This window comes from Suillus fuscotomentosus, assembly GCF_016647785.1.
Source record: "Suillus fuscotomentosus strain FC203 chromosome Unknown F5891scaffold_127, whole genome shotgun sequence".
NCBI classification, from domain to species: domain Eukaryota; kingdom Fungi; phylum Basidiomycota; class Agaricomycetes; order Boletales; family Suillaceae; genus Suillus; species Suillus fuscotomentosus.
The window spans coordinates 62,853-83,012 of record NW_024539639.1 but is presented as its reverse complement, the minus strand read 5'-3'; the positions used below and the strand labels follow the sequence as shown (position 1 = coordinate 83,012).

The following is a 20,160-nucleotide window of genomic DNA, read 5'->3' as shown; positions in this document are numbered from 1 at the left end:
TCCTTACAGGGCATTAATGATTTAGAGTACAGGCAGGATCATAGTAATCCGATTGATGTCTACTACTGCTGGTACTAAACGTGCCGCACCAAGTGATGATGCACTTGAACCCGCTTTGAAGCGCACGCGAAACAGAACTTATGAAAGTAAGTCATGACTCGTAATATAACCCGGGCCATCGTTATTGTCATAGCTAAGTATGAACATCATTATACAGGCACTTCTAATGTAGCGCCATCGCCGCTGGCGAATCGAGGCGCATGGCGCATTCTAGCTCAATTCCTCGAAACCGAAATGAGTTATAGTGAGATGGAAGAGAAACTCTCATTGTACCTCGGCGATCAATACTCTGCGGACGATTGGAAGGATGCCAAAACAACGCTTTTCTCTGGCGAAGACAATGTCGGAACATGTTTGAGAAATCTCGAACTCTTAAGGCAGAGGTACATGCCCCGTCGACCCCGCCCTGTAAGTGGTTTTTTTCACATCTACTGAATGCATACTAAAGAATTGTAGTGGAAGAATATGTATCTCGACATTGAAGCAAACGAGGGAGACAGTGAAGAGGAGGAAGAGGAAGATGGCGACTACGACACGCAGGATCAGGTTGACTCTTCTGCTCGATCGCCGAAGGTTACGTCCATTCCAGGACCATCAGCCAAGGATACGTTATCCAAAAAGATTGATGAGATCTACAACAACGCGACAAAGGTCTCCAGCTCCTCAAGAAGCCGCATCTCTTACAGAGCCGCCTGGTCCCCCGCGACGCTCGAGAGTCGAATGTATCTGCTGCATGTCCATAGTATGTCTATTGGTTCATCGTGTACTATGTTCCTCATCACTTCCTAGGAACTGCTACGGTTTATATTGCTGAATATCTTCATGGTAAAGGATTCCCCGTGACCGTGTCGCCTTGGTTGCCGGGGCAGCTCTATGTGGTCTCAGATAGCCCCAAAACCATTGCATCCTCCCTTCCGGCTTCGCATAAGCTCTCAGTAAAAGACTATCATCGCATCTCGGATGAAGAACGCGTCGCGGTGGAACACTCAACCATCAAATTTCCTAACCCTTCGTGGGTAAGAGTCAAATCTGGCATGTACAAGGGCGTCATAGGCTATGTCTTCGACCCAGACCAGTCGGACCTTTTTGTCGATGTCTTAGTCGTCACTCGAAAGTTTCCCTATCCAATGCCTGCGGGATCTGAAGCTCTGATCGACCATTCTCGCCTTCCAAAGGACAAGGAAGTTACCGATATCATTCGCAATGGCGAAATCATAGGATGCGCATACAAAGGACAGCGATACTACAGGGGACTGCTCCTTAAAAAATTCCACCGTTATCAACTAGAACTTGTTGCTTGCCCCCACGCTGATGATATTAGACTGCATCTGCAGTCAGGGTTTGACACACCCTTCGTCAAGAAATCTATCGTGGCGTTCTCCAAGCAGTTTCTGCGTGTGGGAGATGCGGTTAGGATCATCACGGGAGCAGTACCATCAGAGATTGGCATGGTCGTGTCAATAGACCATGGTTTTGGTGGCTCCGCATGCATCGAATTAACCCTCGACGGACATCGGGAAGAGCTGGAAGCTCGACTTGAGGACGTGGAGCGCGTTTTTTGGATCGGGGACGCGGTTCGGGTCGTAGCAGGTTCATACCTGGGTTTAGAAGGCCATGTCATTCAAATGGACAAGGATTTGTTTCACCTTTGCCAAGGGGTCTCCATGGAGGAGGTAAATCTTTTGTGCGAATAGAAAATCTACAACTAACGCTTGGTGCATAGGTGCAAGTTTCAAGATATTACTTGGATCGTCGTCACCAGACTTGCACGACACAGTCACATCTACCATTGTATCAACATTTTGAACCTCCCCCTGAGTCTCAATCAATAGAAATCGGAGATTATATAGAAGTTCTTGCGGGAGAACACATGGAGAAGCGGGGCGTCGTGACCTGGTCTTCTATTGGAGGAACTCAGCTGTGGTTCCAGGAAGAGTCTCCTCAGGCATTGACTTTACGTTCTATGGAGTACTATTCAGGACCTCCAAGTTTTCAGGTTCCTGTGGCATTTGTCAAGCGGACGCGCCTACCCCAGACAGTTAAATTTACCAAGGAAAAAGGTTATGACCTCAAGCCTGGAGATGTCGTAAGGGTCGCACGTGGGCCGGAGTATCAGGCGAAAGGGATCGTGCAGAGCATTGACTTCCCAAAGGCTCGCCTAACGCTACTTTCTGAGAGTGATCGCTCGCTTGTAAGTGAAATTCAACTTGACACAGGCATATCTGACTTGGAACAGATCGACGTCCCAATTGGATTTGTGACGAAAATACTCAACGTGTCCTTGGATTCTTTCAACAACGTCATCGGCCAAGAAGTGTTCGTGGTTAGAGGTGGCCGAAAGGGTTTCCGAGCCACGTTGTATGGCATTGGCGGTGAGAATTGCACTGTTGCTATCAATGGGCAGGCGCGCACCACACTCAAATGGCAAGACGTTGTAACCAAGTGAGCAGCGCACATACTGTCCTCGTCATTTAGTAATTTTTCATTGCTGTTCAGGTACGGAATGAGATTGAATGGTCTCATGCTAGGAGAATCGGACTTAATAGCATTCTGTGACATGCGAAAAAGATCTTACTTGGCATTACAACCACGAAGATGCATCACGCCCCCTCCTGTCCCGCTGGCAGTTTCCTCCAACTCGTCTAATTCTATAAGCGCAGCTCACAATCCATCATCATCCAATTGGACTGCCTGGAATCTCACACAGGATATCGATGGTGCGAACTTGAATGATCCGTCATCGGGCGTCGATCTCAGCTCATCGACATCCGACCCATGGACTATTGATGCACAGGACATTCAGGATGGCATAGATGCTAGAGCGGAGCAGCTCAAAGACAATGGTGAGTCCGCCCCGGAGGTATCGCAACAACTTTTGCTCATTTTATTATAGGGCCTCTACCTTGGTTCATGAGCAAGGAGTTTTCTTCGCTATTCCTTACATATCACGCGATGTTTACAGTTTCGCCGAGCTTTGATCACGCCAAGTTTCACAAACGATTCGTATCATCAGCCTGTCCTGATCCATTCTGCGGTGCGAACGGACCCGCACCCGAAGGTTGTGTTGCAGTATCTTGTACATCCAGTCGTGCAGGTGCTGCGCTTGAACATTACCATATCCCTGCCAAGTACCTGAGCCCAGCTCCTCCACGAAAAAGAAAACAAGAATGTTTCATTATAGACGGCGATTATTACGGTCAGATTCTGACTATTTCACAATGTAGTGTTGGTAAAAAAACTGCTCAGTTTACTACTAATGATTCCATTACGATTACCTTACGTTTTGATCAGATATGTCTCGTGCAGCGTGCACAAAATACCATGTAGTACCCATTGTACTATACATCAATTCAACTTTTGGACACTGCGATTCTTATCTGCGTGGTAGTTCATTAATCCAGCCCTTTTCAGGTCATTCAAAGTGGCCATTATGATCATTTGACAACAATGTATTTGTATATCTAACATCCAAAAGAACGGAACATTTGCCAGTGATCCTGCAGATGCAATTCAAGTTCGTCTGACTCCCGTGTGAGGGGACTTTAGAGTGATACTACGCGGTCGTGGATACTAGTACTAATAGAGACTCTACTAGAATAAAGTGCCAGTCAGAATGCCTGCACAAGAACCCTTCCCCGAAAAAGCATTGGAAAAATAATACGGATTTGAACTACTAGTACTAGTAAAAGACTCGGACCCTCATAGATTTGAGTTGATGTCACTGTGACAGGGTGTGACGTTTTGTTGACGATCGTGTACCTACTAGGCACTACACCCGTCGACTCTCGAAAACCTATGGTAGAGCCCAAAAATGGTCAAGGTGTCAATGAGCCCTTAGATATATTTTTCTCACTATCTGTGTGAGAGATGTGGTTTAGAGCTGGGAAGCAGCCTATACAAGATATATCATATATAGCAGCGTTCTGAAAAAGTAAACAAAAATTCAAAATGGAACAGGGGAGGTTCGAACTCAGGCATTCCACTTGGCACATTCTAAGTTCACAACAGAGTCATACCGCTAAGCTATCAGTGCTTGTTAAACTGCTGTTCTTAATAGTATATCATCACCTCTAGGTCATCTCTTCACAAATTTCGCCAAGTCTTGCAGTGCAGGCATCTTGATCAGTGTAATATCTACCATACACAAAGCAGTGTTTCAGAAATTCAAGTTCTATATGATGCTATTTGCATTCAGTATGCTCAGGGAAATGGAACTTGGTGTGTTTTGTGTAGGATACACATAGTGAATCCTAGCTAGGATGTTCATGTGAGCATTTTCATACATATATGTCAGAAATTTCCTAATTAGGTTTCGTCACCTTGTAACGTGTTGCAATAATCCAATGACAAATTGAGGTCCCAATAGGTTGCAATAAAAGAGTGTGACATTACATTTATGTTACATTCCACATTACAATATTGAGTTTATGTCACAACAGTGATTCCAATCAGGTTTCAACCAAGTTTGCAATATTGACCGTCGGCTGCAACTGTCCAAGTTGATTTTCTGGTACCTTGAGATCTAGATTCCAAGGCTTATCTAAATATCCCAACTGGGTCTCAACGACTTTGGAATACAAACAGGCAGGTTTCATTCTAATTGAAATATAATTGAGAGCAAGTAAATTCAATTACAAACCGGCACCATCCTCAACAAAACATATCAAATGATACCTACATGTAAGTAGCAATCTGTAGGTAGCGGTCCTACTTCTTCTGAGTTCGCTTTAGTCGGCCTGCAGCCTGCTCACTCGCTGGTCCACTAGATACAGGTGCCAGCATCCCTGCCTTCCTTCCTCGCCCCCGACAACCAGAAGATGGGGCTGTCACTACCACTGGTACATCACCAGGTACTCCAGGAACCTCTGAATCAACAGCCATCACTGAAGGTACAGAGTCTTCATAGGCTGCAGTGGCAGCAGCCGCACCTGCAAATTCAGATGCCACAGGTGGTCCAGGGGCTGGAATAGCCGGCAAGAGGGTTGCAGGATTGAGAGTGGTGGTAGCATTTGCAGGGACAAGCACCACAATGGCTGGTGCTAAAGGGACAATGACCGGTGCTGAAGGAGCGATCATAGGTGTAGTAGGCATGGCCGGTCCAGGAATGTCATTGACAGGGTTGTCATTGGTAGTCATTGGTCCAGGAAAGTCGTCAGATTCCTTATGCCCCGCATTTGTGATGGCCAAACACATCAGATCAGAGGTAAAAACCTTCAGTGTCAGATGTTGTGATATTGGAAGTTGAGGATGATTGCCAGATGTAGGCATCAATCTTTTTGCGGATTGCACAAATATGAGGCTGGTCCTAAAGAGTTACCCACAGCTGCTTGTAGGCCATAAACATGGCAGCATATGGTAGCTGAGACTTCGCACCAACTCCAGCTTTCCTGAATAAAGTGTCGGAAGAAAGGATGAAGATTAACTAGAGAATAATATTAGTCAGATGCTAATCCAGAGGACTGATGATAGCAGAAATAGAACTTACTGCGACCCAACCCCATGCAAGAAGGCCAGGAGTACAGGACATTGTGCCCCATTTTCGAGCATTGCACTTAGTGCGTGGCCAGCCAGAAACATCTACTAGTGAATTCTTTCTGAACATCATGATCCTAATCGCCTATGTAGATTCATTAGCACAAGAATGAAGTGAAGCTTAAAATTACCTTCATGAGTTGTTCCCAGTTACCAAAAACTGTGGACATTGTGGGGTCCATCTCTTGATTTGTGAAAAGGATGGGCGGAAACTTTGATGGCAAAGAGCGGCCACCAGCAGTGCCTGATCCAAGCATCTTCTGGATCTCAGGGATGGTATCCTGCTTCATGAAACTCAGGTCAAAGTAGGACGAATCCAGACCAAAGATGTGCCCTGCCATCAAGCGTAGTTTGCCGATCTCACTGGAGTGTTCACCTTCGAGATGCTGCTCTAGCTGCAATATTCAAATTAGATATCAATTAGTATTTGGTGGGATGGTGAAGCATATAAACTAACGTACCAATGATTGAAAATGAGAAGTTGGTATGAAATGATGGAGGTGATCTGGTAGAAGCGAATACAACTCTGTCACAAGGCAAAGTTCTTTGGCACCCTTGGTTGAGTAATGACTAGGGGATATGATGACGGGCGGAGGGTTTGGCACTGGCAATCTGAGAATGTGATGCTCAGGTGGGAACATCTCAGCAATAATACCATATTTGCAAGCAAAGGTTGAGAGCTCGATGTCAAAGGCCTTCAGCTCGTCAGGAACTTGCGCACTCGAACATCTATGTTGATTGGACGCCAAGACTTTGTTTTTCTCGCCCAGCATCCAATTATTATTCTTGAGAGACTGGTTTTCGAGTTGCAGGCACCAAATGATCTTGAGATGCACAACATTAGAGCTACTAAATCATAGTGAGCGAAGTAAGGCATCATTACCTCCATGTCTCCACCCTGCAAAGAAGCCAATGACTGAGTGGTAATTGATGTGGTCCCTGCCACATAAGATGACAGTACATCTGATTCAGATGCATCATCATACTCTAACTCAGACTCCGAGTCATGGTGCGCAATGGGATGCTGAGGCATCACAACAAGTTGTAAGGTCAAGTAAAACATGGTGTGAAAAATATCAATGGACCCACCACAATTTATAGTCAATCTTGGCTGTGCAACTTGGACCAAACACGAGGAAAGAAAACACGAGGAAAATTACATTGTGAATGATAGCCCTGACATTTAATTAAAATCAGCATGCGGGTGATGTCAATATGACACGAGGTAACTTACCTGTGTGGCAGTTGCGTTCTCAGAGGAGCTGATTCATGGCAAAGGTGTTGAGTAATAGCATTGTCGGCAAGACCTGCTCTTGACATAATAAAGAAGATTGGACAGCTGCCAGGCGTCCAATTTAAACAATGACTTACCTGCAAATTGTGCTTCGATGGTGGTGGTACTGGCACAGGCTCGTGTTTTGGTATACCTGGAGATGATGGAGCTGAGACAATGTGTGCCATACAATCCTCCATACCCGGTGGTGTTGGGGGTGATGGCCATATGAAGGCGAAGGTGTGGGGGCCAAAGTGGCTGGAGGAGGCGGGAAGGGATTTGTGGTAGGTGGAGGGTTTGTGGGGCTACAATACTCCAGGATTTGTTGGAGTAAGTGTCATCACAGATAACCTTGGATGCGAGCATGAAAGCGGATATGAAAAGACAGTCACCCAAAGATCCTCAAGCAGTGGGGAAGCGCACTTTGAGTTGCTGAAGGAGGACGAGGGCAGTGAAGGTTACGGAAGATGAAGGGGGGTACTCTGGACAAGCAAACAGATGCATAATGAAGCGGTCAAATAACTGGGAAACCTGCTCATGACCATAGAATGGGTCAGAATGTCTTGTCATGGGTTGAGTGGACTGAGGCTTATTAGGTGGTGCCTATGTATGTATGATAAGGATATGAATATGACAAGTGGCTACTAAAAACTGACCGATGGTTCAGGATGATAGCCCATTCGCAAATGAGAAACACTCTGGGTATTCTGAAATGGCGAAGGGTGGGTAGGTATTGTAGGACCGTGTAATACAGCAGCCATAGTGATGGATGATGGTGAGTGGAACGGGCGGTGTGGTGTCGCAAAGGTGATCTGAAAGTGCAAGTGTGTCAGAGTTTGGTAGTTTTAATTAGTTAAAAGGGGACAGGAAAGAATGATGGGGTATATAATTTGAATTAGGGCAGTGTGAAAGCAAAGAAGGAAAATGAATGGAACCAAAACCATGAGCCTGGACCTGGGATATGAAGATAGGCAATTGGCTTCAGATTAAGATGCAGAAGCTGCAACTTGGTTACAACAGTAAACTCAACCAAACAACTTAGCAAGAAATGCAATCAAATGCTGACATAATCACATTGACAATCCATTGAAACACACCTGAACATCAGTTTCAGAACGTTAGTGGTATTTATATTAGTGTAGGGAATAGTGATGTGCACGGCCCGGCTTGGCCTGAAAGCCGCGGCTTCGGCCTGGCTTCAGACGGCCTTGGCTTTCAAAAACTGCGGGCCAGGCCAAAGCCGTCAATGACGGCTTGGCTTTGGCCTGGCTCGGCCTGAGCTGCAGCCCGAGCACTGAAAACAGAAAATCGTAGACTTACAAACATATCTTGCACTTTCAATGCTTTTGAACCTTGCCATTAGTTCCTGCATGTTTGAACGTTGCGCAAAAAAACACATCGAGATCGGCAGTTTTGCTTTCGTGTGTTGGAGCTGTGTCTGCAATAGGTTGGACATTGACATTGATCGGAATACCATCATTGTCGGCTAAATCATCAACCGGCGCAGCTCATTTGCGCGACTGTTTCGCTGCCAAAAGTTTGGTATCAGTTGTATGATTCACGACTCAGATGGCAAATACACTTACGTCATGGATTGATGCGCGCATCTTCACGTTCCTCACCACCAGACTCATTGTCAAGAATTTCTTGAACACGAGTCCTCTTACCCTTTTCGAGTGCAGCCAAGCTTGAACCTCATGGTGCAGTGTCACCTGGAGGTGAATTCAGGGATATGCTGGGGGTGGTTTGATCAGCACCAGCGTTGGAAGCATGTCGAGAATCAGGCAACTTCGCAGCCTCTGCTGCATGAAAGGCATTGATAGCCTTGGTTTGTGATGGGAGAGCCGCCTTCTCAGAATGTTGGAGAAGGGTGGCGGTAGGCTTGGTTTGGCGGACCGGCCGGTGTGCACAACATTTGTCATCGCTGTCTGTGTGGACAGTTCCAACCATCAGAGACAAGTAGTGAGAGGCAGATATAAAAAATAAAAATTACCATCACAAATGCATGCCTTTTGTCTGAAAACGTATGTGATGGTTGTCGCCAAGCTTGCGATTTGAAGTTGCAAGAAACTTGCAAAGGAGGGCATATTACTGAAAATGATGAGTGTGCTATCTGCCAACACTGTGACAAGTGAGTTGTGTCGAGCTTGGAAAGAATGTCTGCAACTCACTGTGATTCTTACCACATGAACATGCACACAATGTAAGTGATCGAAAAGCTAAAATGAGACAGAAGTCAGATTTTCAATCAATGATCGTCAAACAGTTTGAGCTTGGGTGCTGCAGGCACAGTTGACTATAAGCCGAGGCCTGAGCCGGCGGCTTTGGCCTTTCATATTCCCAGGCTAGGCCAAAGCTGTCACCAGGCCATGACTTTGGCTCAGCTCGGTGTAGAAACAACAATACAATGAGGAACAAAAGAAGCTCCTGACTGTATCTGTAAAAGTTGTAAGGTCGCGCGCTGCCTAGTCTGCGTTACTTGAGAAGCAAGTGCGTTCGACCCTATAGGGGAAGTGAGTGCAGCAAGGATCTAGAAGTGTGCGCTTCAGCGAAGCGCGAGAAAGCGCAGGAGCGCGCAAGGTACAAAGGCGCGGGAACGCGCGCGCGTATTAGCGCGAAGCGCGGGAAAGTGCGCGCGCGTATGCGGAAATGAGAAACTAAGCTTAAGTAGTGATATAAAGCAAGATAAGAGATATAAGAGTGCAAAATGTAAAGGAATAGCTTTCTACTATATTCTGCTAAGTAGTAAGTGGGTAGTAACTAGTAAGTGAAAAGTAGGAAAAGTAGGTAAAGTGTAGTATGTACTGCTGGCGCTTATATAGCGCGCCTAAGCGCGGTCATGCGGAGCCGAAGCGCTACCGAGTAGGTATGTAAGGATATATATGAGTGAGAAACTATGATAAAAATAAAGGTGGAACTATGCTAATAAAGGAAATGGAAATATATGTACTAGGAAGCTTGGTGGACAGTGGATGGATGCATCTGAATGGCTGGCGCTATAGGGCGCGCAAGCGCAGGAACGCGCGCGCGCGTATACATCGCGAAGCGCGGGAATGGTGCGCGCATGGCGCGCGTTGCGTGGGAAAGCTGCGCGTCATATAGAGATAGCTGTGGGTAGCGCACAGAATGACGCTGCGAGTTTGTGCTGTATACTTCCTAGTGAAACCTGCCATATCACACCATGAGACACACGAGTCTCTACATCTCCCAGGGACTTAAATTCTGAGTGTCCCCACTCAGCGCGCGCGTGGTGAGGATTTTGCGTGAGAGTATGCAAGTGCGATGCTTGTACGATGCTTTGGTTGTTGGGTGATGAATGTGCGAGTGCAGGAATTATCGCGTGATATGCAATGTATGCGAAAGCGCAGGCGCGCGCAAGGTGCAAAGGCGTGGGAAGGTGCGCGCGCATGGTATGCGCGAGGCGCGAGAATGTGCGCGCGCTATGCATGAAGGCGCGGGAATGAAGCGTAGCATGGCAAATTGCAAGGGTGACTCTGGTGTGAATAGTGTTCCATGGGTGTGAGGTGATGATGCAAGGGTGATATGGATGTGGTGTGCGAAGCGTGAGCGAGACGCGCATGTACAGCGTGAAGCGCGGGAAAGCGCGCGCGCACAAGGCACGAGAAAGCGCATGAGTGTCGCGTGTTTTGTATTGTGCGTATGATACGAAGTGGCGTGGTCCAAGAGCGATCCAATCCATGTCCAGACCAAGTCCTGCTAGGCGCGCTAAATATTAGGTGGTAAGGTTTGAACAGTGTGAGTAAAACTATATGTGAAAATGCGAAGGAAAAAATGGTAAACTTTGCGGATGTCCTATCCGACTTGTCTTCTTCGTGCGGCTGTCAACATCTACACCTTCTTATGAGCGAGGCGCGAGAAGTGCGCATGTGCGCGCGCGCGCGAGGCGTATGGGCGCGGGAGGTTTGCGCATATGTGCGCGTGAGCGTGGGAAGACTGCGCGCATATGTGCGTGTTCTAAGGTAAAAAGGGCATGGTGCCGCGTCATGTGTGCGAAGAGAAAATAATACTATTGAGCTAGGCGGGCACAATCTAAGGTTGTTTTCTTGTTTTTGGCGACTCCTATGTGTATATATATCAGTAAGTTATTAGTTCTTTGGATGGCGTTATGATGAGAGAAAATAAAATGAAAGAGCGCTGGACGAAACCCAGGGTAAAACGAATGGTATCCTATGAAACAGCGATGGTATACGTTGTTCTTTGATGCGCAGCTGAGGCGCTTGATCCTCCTCCTTGAGCGCGTGTGAGTGCGCGTAATAGCGCACTTCGCGTCTCTTGTGAGCTAACACGTTACCCAAGGTAGGGTTGGAATTTGTGAGGCTGGCGCACTTGGGGGGGGCTTGTAACTGGCAGAATGAATTCCTGCACAACGCGCTGCAGGTTGAAGGCGTGCCAATGGGAGGCGCAGCAAGGGGTGTAGAGGCGCCCTACAAGCTGATAGGATGCGCGCGATGTGCGCGCCTTGGCGCAATTTCGCGCGAATTTGATTATATTGGCCGAACACGCGAGGAACGGCCATTTCTCTGCAAATTCATTAGCGAGAGACATGTATAGTGAAGAATTAGGCGCAAATGTTGCGCCAATGGGCTGTAAGGGTGGTATATCAAGGCGCAATAGGCGCATAGGTGAAGGAGAATAGTGCGCATCAAGGCGCGCAGGAACGAAATTGACATGGTAAGCAAAAGTGCGAAGAATGCGAATAAATGTGCGAAGTGCGAAGTTAAAGGTGATGATAGGGGGGTTAGGCGCATATGTATGTGTCAGGCGCGCGCCTATGTCGCGCCTGGATATCTGATTGGAATATACCTTGTGTTGAATGACAGAAATGAAATTTAAAAGGGGAGAAGCGATAGAAATGCGGTAGCGTGAAAACTCTGCTAAATTTATGAGTGCACGAGGCACGGGAACGCGCGCGCATATTGCGCGATGCGCGTGATCATGGCGCATGAACAAGGGGTGGTGAGAAGATGAAATTAAAGTGTTTGGAATCATCATATAGCTCCTTAAGAGCTTCAAACATGAAAAGGACAAAAAGCGCGAAACAAGATGAGGGTAAATATACACTGCCTCTAGGCGCGCGCATTGCGCGTCCTTAGGCGCAATATGGTGCACCTGAGACGCGCCAGGGTCGCCTGAGACATGCTCTGCTTGATGGTTAGGTGGTGTGATGCATGGATGTTTTACCGGTGCGCGGTAGTCACTAGAAGCAAAGAGCGCGATGTGCGCGTGATCGTTAGTGACAAATGGAATTACCAGAGACAAACTCTGGTTGATGCAAGATGCGACTTGAGCCTCCGGTGTGGCAGAAGGCTCCTCTATAGGCGCGCTAAGGTGCAATAGATGTTTAGGGTCATCCCTGACCTCTAATGATGCGAGCAGTGATGGTGATGGTGCGATTGGCGAGGTTTCTTCCTTAAGCGATGCGATAGCGAGGGGCGAGCGTGTTTCTAGCGGTGCATTAGTGTGCAATAGATGTTTAGAGTCATCCCTGACTAATGGCGAGGCTATAGCGATAGGCGCGTGCGATGCGATAGCGATAGGTGCGCGTGTTTCAACTGGCGCGTTAGTGTGCAATAGATGTTTAGAGTCATCCCTGACTTCTAATGATGCGATTGATGGTGATGATGATGCGGATTGTGAAGGAGATGGTGCTGATGAAGATGATGGTGAAGAGGCGCCTGCAGTGCGCTTCTGGTTGCGCTTTGTGAGCGCGCGCTTGAGTTCGTGATCTAAAGTGGTGCATTCTGGTGTGGCTTTGCATGCTGGCGCAGTTGATGGTTGAGGTGCGCGTAAATCGCGTGAAGGCGCGGGAAAGGCGCGCGTGTGAGGCGCAAGAATAGGAACTGGTGGCCTTTTGTCAAGTGCAACTTCTGAGGGTGCGCAATAGAAGAGTCCTGCTGTCGCATTAGTACTGGTGGTCGTATCCTGGGTTGCGTGGCTCGCGTGATAGCGATCTTGGCACTTAGCCACTGGTGCGCTAACTGGCGTGTTTGGCGCTATAGTGGGCGCGCTAATTGGTGCGCTTACTGGTGCGCTTGGCGCGGGAAAAGCGCGCCCAGATAATAGGAACTGCGCAGCTGCAAAGACGTCCATAAATGGATATGGGTCGTATGGGTGGTGGTCAGGGAACTTGATCATAAGGCGCAAGCGGATTTGCGCCTGAGCATCGCTAGGGATTCCTTCCATGAATAAGCGGTCGCGTTCGGCCTTTCCAATACGGTCTTCATCCATGAGTGGCTGCATAATCTTCCTGAATGCGCGCAGGTAATTGCTTAGTTCTGTGCAAGAAGACATTGGTTTGTTAGCGTATTCGCGCACGATGGCGCGCAAGTCTGCGAGCGCATAGCGTCTTTTACCATCCCATCCAGGATACATTACCTTCACCTCATCTAAAAAGGCGCTGTAATTATCTACTGCCGCTTCTGGCATGCCTCCCCATAGTTCTCGATCATCGCGCGCAAGGTAGCGGATGATACCTTTGATGCGGTCAAGTCCTTGGAGTCCTGCTTCATCAGCAAGCTGCTCATAGGTGTCAATAAACTCGGCCAGGTTGTCTGTAGTGCCATCGAACTTGGGCGCGTTTGCTGTGCCGCGGATGGGCATTCTATAAGGCATTGCAGCGTGAAAAAGCGCAGGCGCGCGCGAGGCGTATCACAGGTGCGCGCGTGAGGCGCAGAGGCGTGGGAAAGCGCGCGCGCAAGGCGCGAAAATGCGTAACTAAAAATTGGTTAGCTTTTGAATATGTAAAGAGATTGACCTTTATGTGTTAAATAGCGTGAAGTGCGAAGATGCGCAAAACTAGATCTTGCTGACTGCTCCCCTCGCGGTGGGCTCCAGTTGTAGAAACAACAATACAATGAGGAACAAAAGAAGCTCCTGACTGTATCTGTAAAAGTTGTAAGGTCGCGCGCTGCCTAGTCTGCGTTACTTGAGAAGCAAGTGCGTTCGACCCTATAGGGGAAGTGAGTGCAGCAAGGATCTAGAAGTGTGCGCTTCAGCGAAGCGCGAGAAAGCGCAGGAGCGCGCAAGGTACAAAGGCGCGGGAACGCGCGCGCGTATTAGCGCGAAGCGCGGGAAAGTGCGCGCGCGTATGCGGAAATGAGAAACTAAGCTTAAGTAGTGATATAAAGCAAGATAAGAGATATAAGAGTGCAAAATGTAAAGGAATAGCTTTCTACTATATTCTGCTAAGTAGTAAGTGGGTAGTAACTAGTAAGTGAAAAGTAGGAAAAGTAGGTAAAGTGTAGTATGTACTGCTGGCGCTTATATAGCGCGCCTAAGCGCGGTCATGCGGAGCCGAAGCGCTACCGAGTAGGTATGTAAGGATATATATGAGTGAGAAACTATGATAAAAATAAAGGTGGAACTATGCTAATAAAGGAAATGGAAATATATGTACTAGGAAGCTTGGTGGACAGTGGATGGATGCATCTGAATGGCTGGCGCTATAGGGCGCGCAAGCGCAGGAACGCGCGCGCGCGTATACATCGCGAAGCGCGGGAATGGTGCGCGCATGGCGCGCGTTGCGTGGGAAAGCTGCGCGTCATATAGAGATAGCTGTGGGTAGCGCACAGAATGACGCTGCGAGTTTGTGCTGTATACTTCCTAGTGAAACCTGCCATATCACACCATGAGACACACGAGTCTCTACATTGGCTTGGCCTATTCAGGCCCGGCTTGGCCTGGCCCATGGCCTGAAGCCGGGCCATGCACATCACTAGTAGGGAAAGTGCATAATTCAGAATACATGAAATTAGAATACCCCTTGAGCTAGCTCAACTCTGAGCTGAATTTCCGGCGCCTGGACCTGCAACTATTCCCCAGGATCACATCACCAACAGTAAGTAGCAATATTAGGTGCCAAAGCGGCTGGAGGAGGCAGGAAGGGATTTGTGGTAGGTGGAGGGGTTGTCCTGGACGAGGAGGGAAGGATATAAGTTGGGTAAGGTCCTCGACCTATGAAATCCTTCTTGACCATGTCCTTGCTCCAGATACTGACACATCTCGCACTCCATCTGGTTAATGATTCCACAACCTTTCCCAAGGACATCAAAGAAATTTCAATGATACAAAGTAAGCACTCACAAGAACGAACACATCAGCATGAAGACCCTCCCATAGGCCAAGGACCATGATGGTGCAGTGGACACGCCTGAGGAAAGATCCAGCTTTCTTGCGCTTCATGTCATGATGGTTATGGTGGTGTAATCCAGCTTCATGGTGGTGATGGTGAGATTCAGCTTCATGATAGTGATGGACCTGCAAGACATACCCATCAGGAAGAAGCTCCTTGATATCGCCCAAATTTTCCTTCTCAGAGGAACTGGCAGGGATGTTTGGTGTAACAAGTTGCGCAAACAAGGGACTAGGTCCAGGATTCAGAAGCATAAGCATGATCATGCAGATGGTCCAACAGCGCAATCATGGCTGGGACGAGCTGGGATCAGAGGGCTGCTTTATTACCTGACATGAGGCGGGCCATTGTGACACAGCATGGACCCTCTGAATCTGAATCAATGAGTTAGTAACAGGTGCTGCGCATCATAAGATAGAAGAAGACTGTAATAGTAATAAGAAATAAATGAAATTGTCCTAATAATGAGGACCGACATTGCTAATAGTCGAAGGCAGATGCAGGGAAATAAGGAGGTTGGAAGTAAGAGTCACTGGCTGCGGATGTCCTGCATTTGAAGGAACATATCTGTATCAATAGTGTCAACAATTAAAAACTTGTCAGGTCTGCTGACATCCTCTACTATCATACAACCCTGAACAATTGAGTGAACTGAGAAAAACTCTGCAGAAGCCCTAGGCTTTCTCTTAACGTGCAAAACTGAGGGTCTTTGTCCTTTCGTGGACAAATGCCAACCAGTCGATCATATGGTCGAACAAGTGTGACAGGATATTGAACATCCCCTACTGTGCAGGTGAAAATCAACACTAGTTTGCCAAAGATGATGCCAGTGTCGGTCTGCAAGATGATGCAATCATAGTGCGGTGAGCCATGAAACATCGGAGTGTATCGAAGGTAGTCTGTGGATACTTGCCAGTCAACAAGCGACTCAAAATTGACTTTAAGGAATCAATATTCCACGATCTAATTCAAAAGGACTCAGAGTAAGACATATCATATCATTTCGGAGCTGCAAACATCATCAACTCACTATGTCACTCGCAGCGAGTTGAATCTGTCGTCCGGTATGCTGTTGGCAGCAAACGCACAGTTCAGAAAGTCGTTTAGCTTGATCCGAAATCTCTCAAATGCTGGATTACCCTGACTACCTGCCTCGATGTGTGTGAATGACATTGCCACCTGCCTCGATGTGTGTGAATGACATTGCCACCTGCTTTAAGCCAAGACTGAAATGTTGTGCATCAGTCGGTTCCATCGAGTCAACATCAATATCATCGGTCTCCTGGGGTGCAGTATCGGGTCAGTCTTCTGAGTTGGATTTGCTGAGATTCTGAGTGTCAAGGTGATCCAACTTGTTGCAAATGTATTCCACAATCAAGCTGTCATGGTTGTATCGGAGGATCTTAAATTTTTAATTGTTAGTCATATATCAGAGCTCACTTCGCATATATGCAGACTCAGATTCAGAAGTCACTTACCTGTTCAGCGAAGTTTTTGGAATTTGTACGATCTTGATAGGCATCTTTCAATGGGCCATGCATTTTCTTATTCGGCTTGGTGCTGTAGTTTTGAGAAACACCTTTTGCCTCAATATCATCAAAGAGATGGGCAGAAAGATGTTTCTTGAGGAAATTCCAGGACTTCTTGGAAATCTCTGCTGTATCCTCAATGTATTTCTGACCATACAATTGGATTCATCACAATAAATTAAAACTAGACTAGGGATATGTACATCCATCAATTCAGTGAGCTTTGACAATGCTTCCCGGCCATTTTTGATGGTATCTTCAGTATGGACTTCTAACGAAGCATACATATTAAACTCTACATAGTTTCGGATACAGCAGAGCAGGAGATATGCCTCTGGATCCGTATCATGGTCAAATACATTATGCGCTGCAACTACAATAAGCTAAAAAAATGTGAATGATATATCAAAGTAAACGATCTAGGAGACTCACCTTAGAGATGTCTTCATATTTTGTTCCATCAGAGAACGATACTGGTATAACCTGATCAAAGTGATTCAGGTTTCGCCAATGCGGAATTGATTGAAAGCTGACAATATAATTGAAAACCTACATAAGTACAGCAGAAAAATGACTCACAAGCTGTCAATCTGGACATCAGCCTGTCGACCCAAACATTCAACCCATTTTTGCAATTCAGGTCACTTGTGATCACTGAACAATCTCTTGTCATTGAAGTGGAGTTTATCATGCGATAGAGCCCTGTGAACGTCGGTGTGCTCCAGAATGCCAAATGAACTCTGAAAATGAAAATAAAAAGAGTAATAATAGACTGAGTGAGATAAACATAAAGATAAGAGCAAGACTTACATCGACATCATGGAGGCTCTGAGAACTCAAGATCTGCTCTCTTGCCTCCAATGTAGTAGATTCTCACGCTCAAGCAAGTAATTCCTTGGTTCCTGTGCATGTGCGGAGAGGATATACCTTGAGAGTATTTGAAAGCTCATCACAAGGTACTAGACAGATAGGACAAGGAAATTTGCCCATCAAACCATGAATCAATGCCATTACAGCCCTACAACAGTGAACACATTCAGATGTCAGAGATATCTAATGGTACCTCAGGAGCTAGAAATACATGTACTGTTCTTCATAGTCTGCAGATAGTATTAGTACAATTGGATAGAAGACACGAATAAGATCATCCCAGCATTTTACGGAAGAACCAAACCTCGATAGTGGCACCAGACAGTCAAGAATCTTCATAAACGAGGCATGCCATACCACATTCTTGAAGTTGACAAAGGTGGGCTTTCCTGAATGTTTCTTATCTTCCTTTACCTGTCCTGAGTGTTAATAATGAGACCATCAGTAGTAAGAAAAAGTAGAACAAACAATAGGCAGCCAACCAACAACGCGCCCCCCACCCAAGCCTTCTCCATTGTGAATCGCAATAGGAAGATTAGCACAGCGAGTGACTACAGGGTAGCCTTTTGACCGTATGATGACACTTTTGCTTTGTTGGCATATAAAATGAAAGCAAGAGGTTTTGCATCTGGTGGGATTTTTGACTATGATGATATTCAGTTGGTATATACAGTGCAGATGCTTAACGTGATATTAATAAGAGCGTGACCTACCTGATACTCCCAGATTGCATTAGTGGTCCATGGTTCATGAATGAATTGAACAAACTTCTTGCCGTTGAACTTTGACAGCCTTTGCGCATTGAAGACAAAGTTCGGACCTACTTGTGGATCTTGAAGTAAATTGGTGACCCAGTCCCACAGTGAATGATGAAATAGCAAAAATGTTTGATCAACACCTCGGAAGGGCACAATCACTTCCTCCTTTGTAAACTATTATATGACAGAAGCAAAAATAAGCATAGTATATACAAAGTTAGTGAATAGTACACACAGGTGTCATCTTGAATGACGCTGTGTCCCATGTGTCTCTTACATCTTTGCAATTCTTGAGGGTAAAGAGCTCAATCCTGCTGCGATGGATGAGGTGAATGAGCCCATCCAGCTGCTCATGAGAGAGTCCAGCATCATGAGCAAGTTCCGCAACCTCAAAGTCAATACAAGTGCGAAACGGCTGCCAGGGTGTAGGATCTGCTTCTGGAACTACTGGTGGGGCACCAGGACCATGTCCATAGTCCTCAAAGTGGTACACTTTGGTGGGTCTACCACTATTGGGGTGGTATTCCACTTTGATATTGTCAATGTTGTGCTGGGGTGCAGGTGATGCTGTTCCAGATGATGGTGGGTCACCTGTATTGATGTAAGTTGAAAACATGATGATACAAAGAAATGACAAAGACATACCATTTGAATCGGTCCGCCCCATATCAACATCATGTTGGTAGTCCATCTGATTATTGGGATAAAAATCATCATCCTCCGAGTGATTGTTGATAGCTTGCATCAATCCCCAACAAGTCAGTATTAGTGATTGAGGACAAATGAAAGTGATGGCTTACAAAGTGTTGAACTACTGATGGATGGATGTCTGCCAACAAACACACTACCCTGATGTGCCTGTTCTCGCTCTACAATTAATTAACATTAGTGTAAAATCAAAATGATGCTAGTATAGACATCCCTTGATGAATGGCCCTAGCAAGCTCTAAATTCTCTCTCCTTTGTTCAGAGCACCTCTGGCAAGCTTTTTCGTGTGCTCGGAATCCTTGGCGATGAAAGGATCCGCCACAATAATCACAGGATCATTGCAAATCAGTAGGCATCTATATTGAAACAGGGACAAAGCAGGGGGTGCGGCACTTTGATGGAGAAGTGCTGGAGGGTGAAGTTAGGTATATAAAGCTTGCAGAATCTGAAATATGTAAGTGAATCAGCGGACCAGTAACATTTAAAAGGCACAGATCTGTCAACAAATTAGAACTGTAACAAGTAGAGCAGAAGATACCAACAAGGGCTGAAGTTGTTGATGAAGGGGTGTTAAGAGGTTGGTGCGGCATCTGAACTGACAGTTGGCTACAGTGTTGTAATTAACGTATCATCAAGGTCTAGGTCCAGCATCAATACCAGGACCTATTAAAATAGGGACTGGTTTAGCAAATGTACTTGGTCATCAACACCTGAAAACAGGCTGACAAAAGGACTGGATGAGACTGAGGTGAAAGGGTTGGATAATAGAAGGGGTGAGGTATGATATTCCCTAGTTGAGGGATGCGGATAATACTAGGACTTCCCAACCAGGTTGAACTGTTCTACACTGAGTTAAAAGAAAAGGTAGACCAGGGCAATATTACGAATCAGTTTCAATTGAGTTTCAATGATGCAACTTTGGTATAAACACACACCTGCCCCGCCTTTGGCACAGATCACCAAAAAAGAGTGCTTTGTACTCTTTTTAAGCTCCCTGGCCTCAGCTTCATCCTAATAATTCTGAAGGCTCCTGATGGGCATTGGCTGCATCCTAATAAATTGTGTATTTTGAATAATTTTGAAAATACATTTATGATCATTTCAAAAAAAAAACTAAAAGTCAAATCTACCACACCATGTAAAAGTACATAGTACATAAGATCAGTCAGTTCTACATTCTTTGAGTGGGATTTTGACAAAAGTAAAATTACAAAATATGTAACAGTATTATTGAATGCATTTATTTTCCCACTTTTCCTGCTTCCCGTCTCCCGTCTC

At 46.3% G+C, this 20,160-nt stretch overlaps 4 protein-coding genes across 4 annotated transcripts; 1 reads left to right on the top strand and 3 right to left on the bottom strand.

The window, feature by feature from the left end:
• Nucleotides 1–55: 55 nt before the first annotated feature.
• Nucleotides 56–3,387, top strand: F5891DRAFT_1197625 (uncharacterized protein; the record flags this gene model as incomplete). The annotated part of the gene is made up of 8 exons (XM_041368513.1): nucleotides 56–146; nucleotides 218–468; nucleotides 517–802; nucleotides 850–1,733; nucleotides 1,784–2,251; nucleotides 2,297–2,502; nucleotides 2,557–2,903; nucleotides 2,954–3,387. 8 exons carry the CDS (start codon nucleotides 56–58, stop codon nucleotides 3,385–3,387), a joined length of 2,967 nt encoding a protein of 988 aa, XP_041218119.1.
• A 1,121-nt stretch (nucleotides 3,388–4,508) lies between these two features.
• On the bottom strand, nucleotides 4,509–7,711 carry F5891DRAFT_1211218 (uncharacterized protein; the record flags this gene model as incomplete). Its single annotated transcript, XM_041369201.1, has 14 exons — nucleotides 7,522–7,711; nucleotides 7,289–7,468; nucleotides 7,056–7,170; nucleotides 6,964–7,019; nucleotides 6,900–6,931; nucleotides 6,827–6,854; nucleotides 6,476–6,616; nucleotides 6,054–6,416; nucleotides 5,724–5,987; nucleotides 5,546–5,677; nucleotides 5,382–5,482; nucleotides 4,989–5,332; nucleotides 4,812–4,967; nucleotides 4,509–4,627 (listed from the first exon to the last, which is right to left on the bottom strand). Exons 1-14 carry the CDS (start codon nucleotides 7,624–7,626, stop codon nucleotides 4,509–4,511), a joined length of 2,136 nt encoding a protein of 711 aa, XP_041218118.1. The 5' UTR covers nucleotides 7,627–7,711.
• A 7,003-nt stretch (nucleotides 7,712–14,714) lies between these two features.
• Nucleotides 14,715–15,277, bottom strand: F5891DRAFT_1211215 (uncharacterized protein; the record flags this gene model as incomplete). Its single annotated transcript, XM_041369200.1, has 2 exons — nucleotides 14,715–14,918; nucleotides 14,969–15,277. 2 exons carry the CDS (start codon nucleotides 15,275–15,277, stop codon nucleotides 14,715–14,717), a joined length of 513 nt encoding a protein of 170 aa, XP_041218117.1.
• Nucleotides 15,278–15,546: 269 nt separating this feature from the next.
• Nucleotides 15,547–18,919, bottom strand: F5891DRAFT_1131547 (uncharacterized protein; the record flags this gene model as incomplete). Its single annotated transcript, XM_041364679.1, has 16 exons — nucleotides 15,547–15,716; nucleotides 15,743–15,944; nucleotides 15,978–15,980; nucleotides 16,056–16,200; nucleotides 16,370–16,419; nucleotides 16,496–16,693; nucleotides 16,750–16,929; nucleotides 16,979–17,075; nucleotides 17,192–17,286; nucleotides 17,474–17,564; nucleotides 17,634–17,830; nucleotides 17,885–17,967; nucleotides 17,988–18,060; nucleotides 18,130–18,348; nucleotides 18,410–18,765; nucleotides 18,820–18,919. 16 exons carry the CDS (start codon nucleotides 18,917–18,919, stop codon nucleotides 15,547–15,549), a joined length of 2,259 nt encoding a protein of 752 aa, XP_041218116.1.
• Between the last annotated feature and the right edge of the window lie 1,241 nt (nucleotides 18,920–20,160).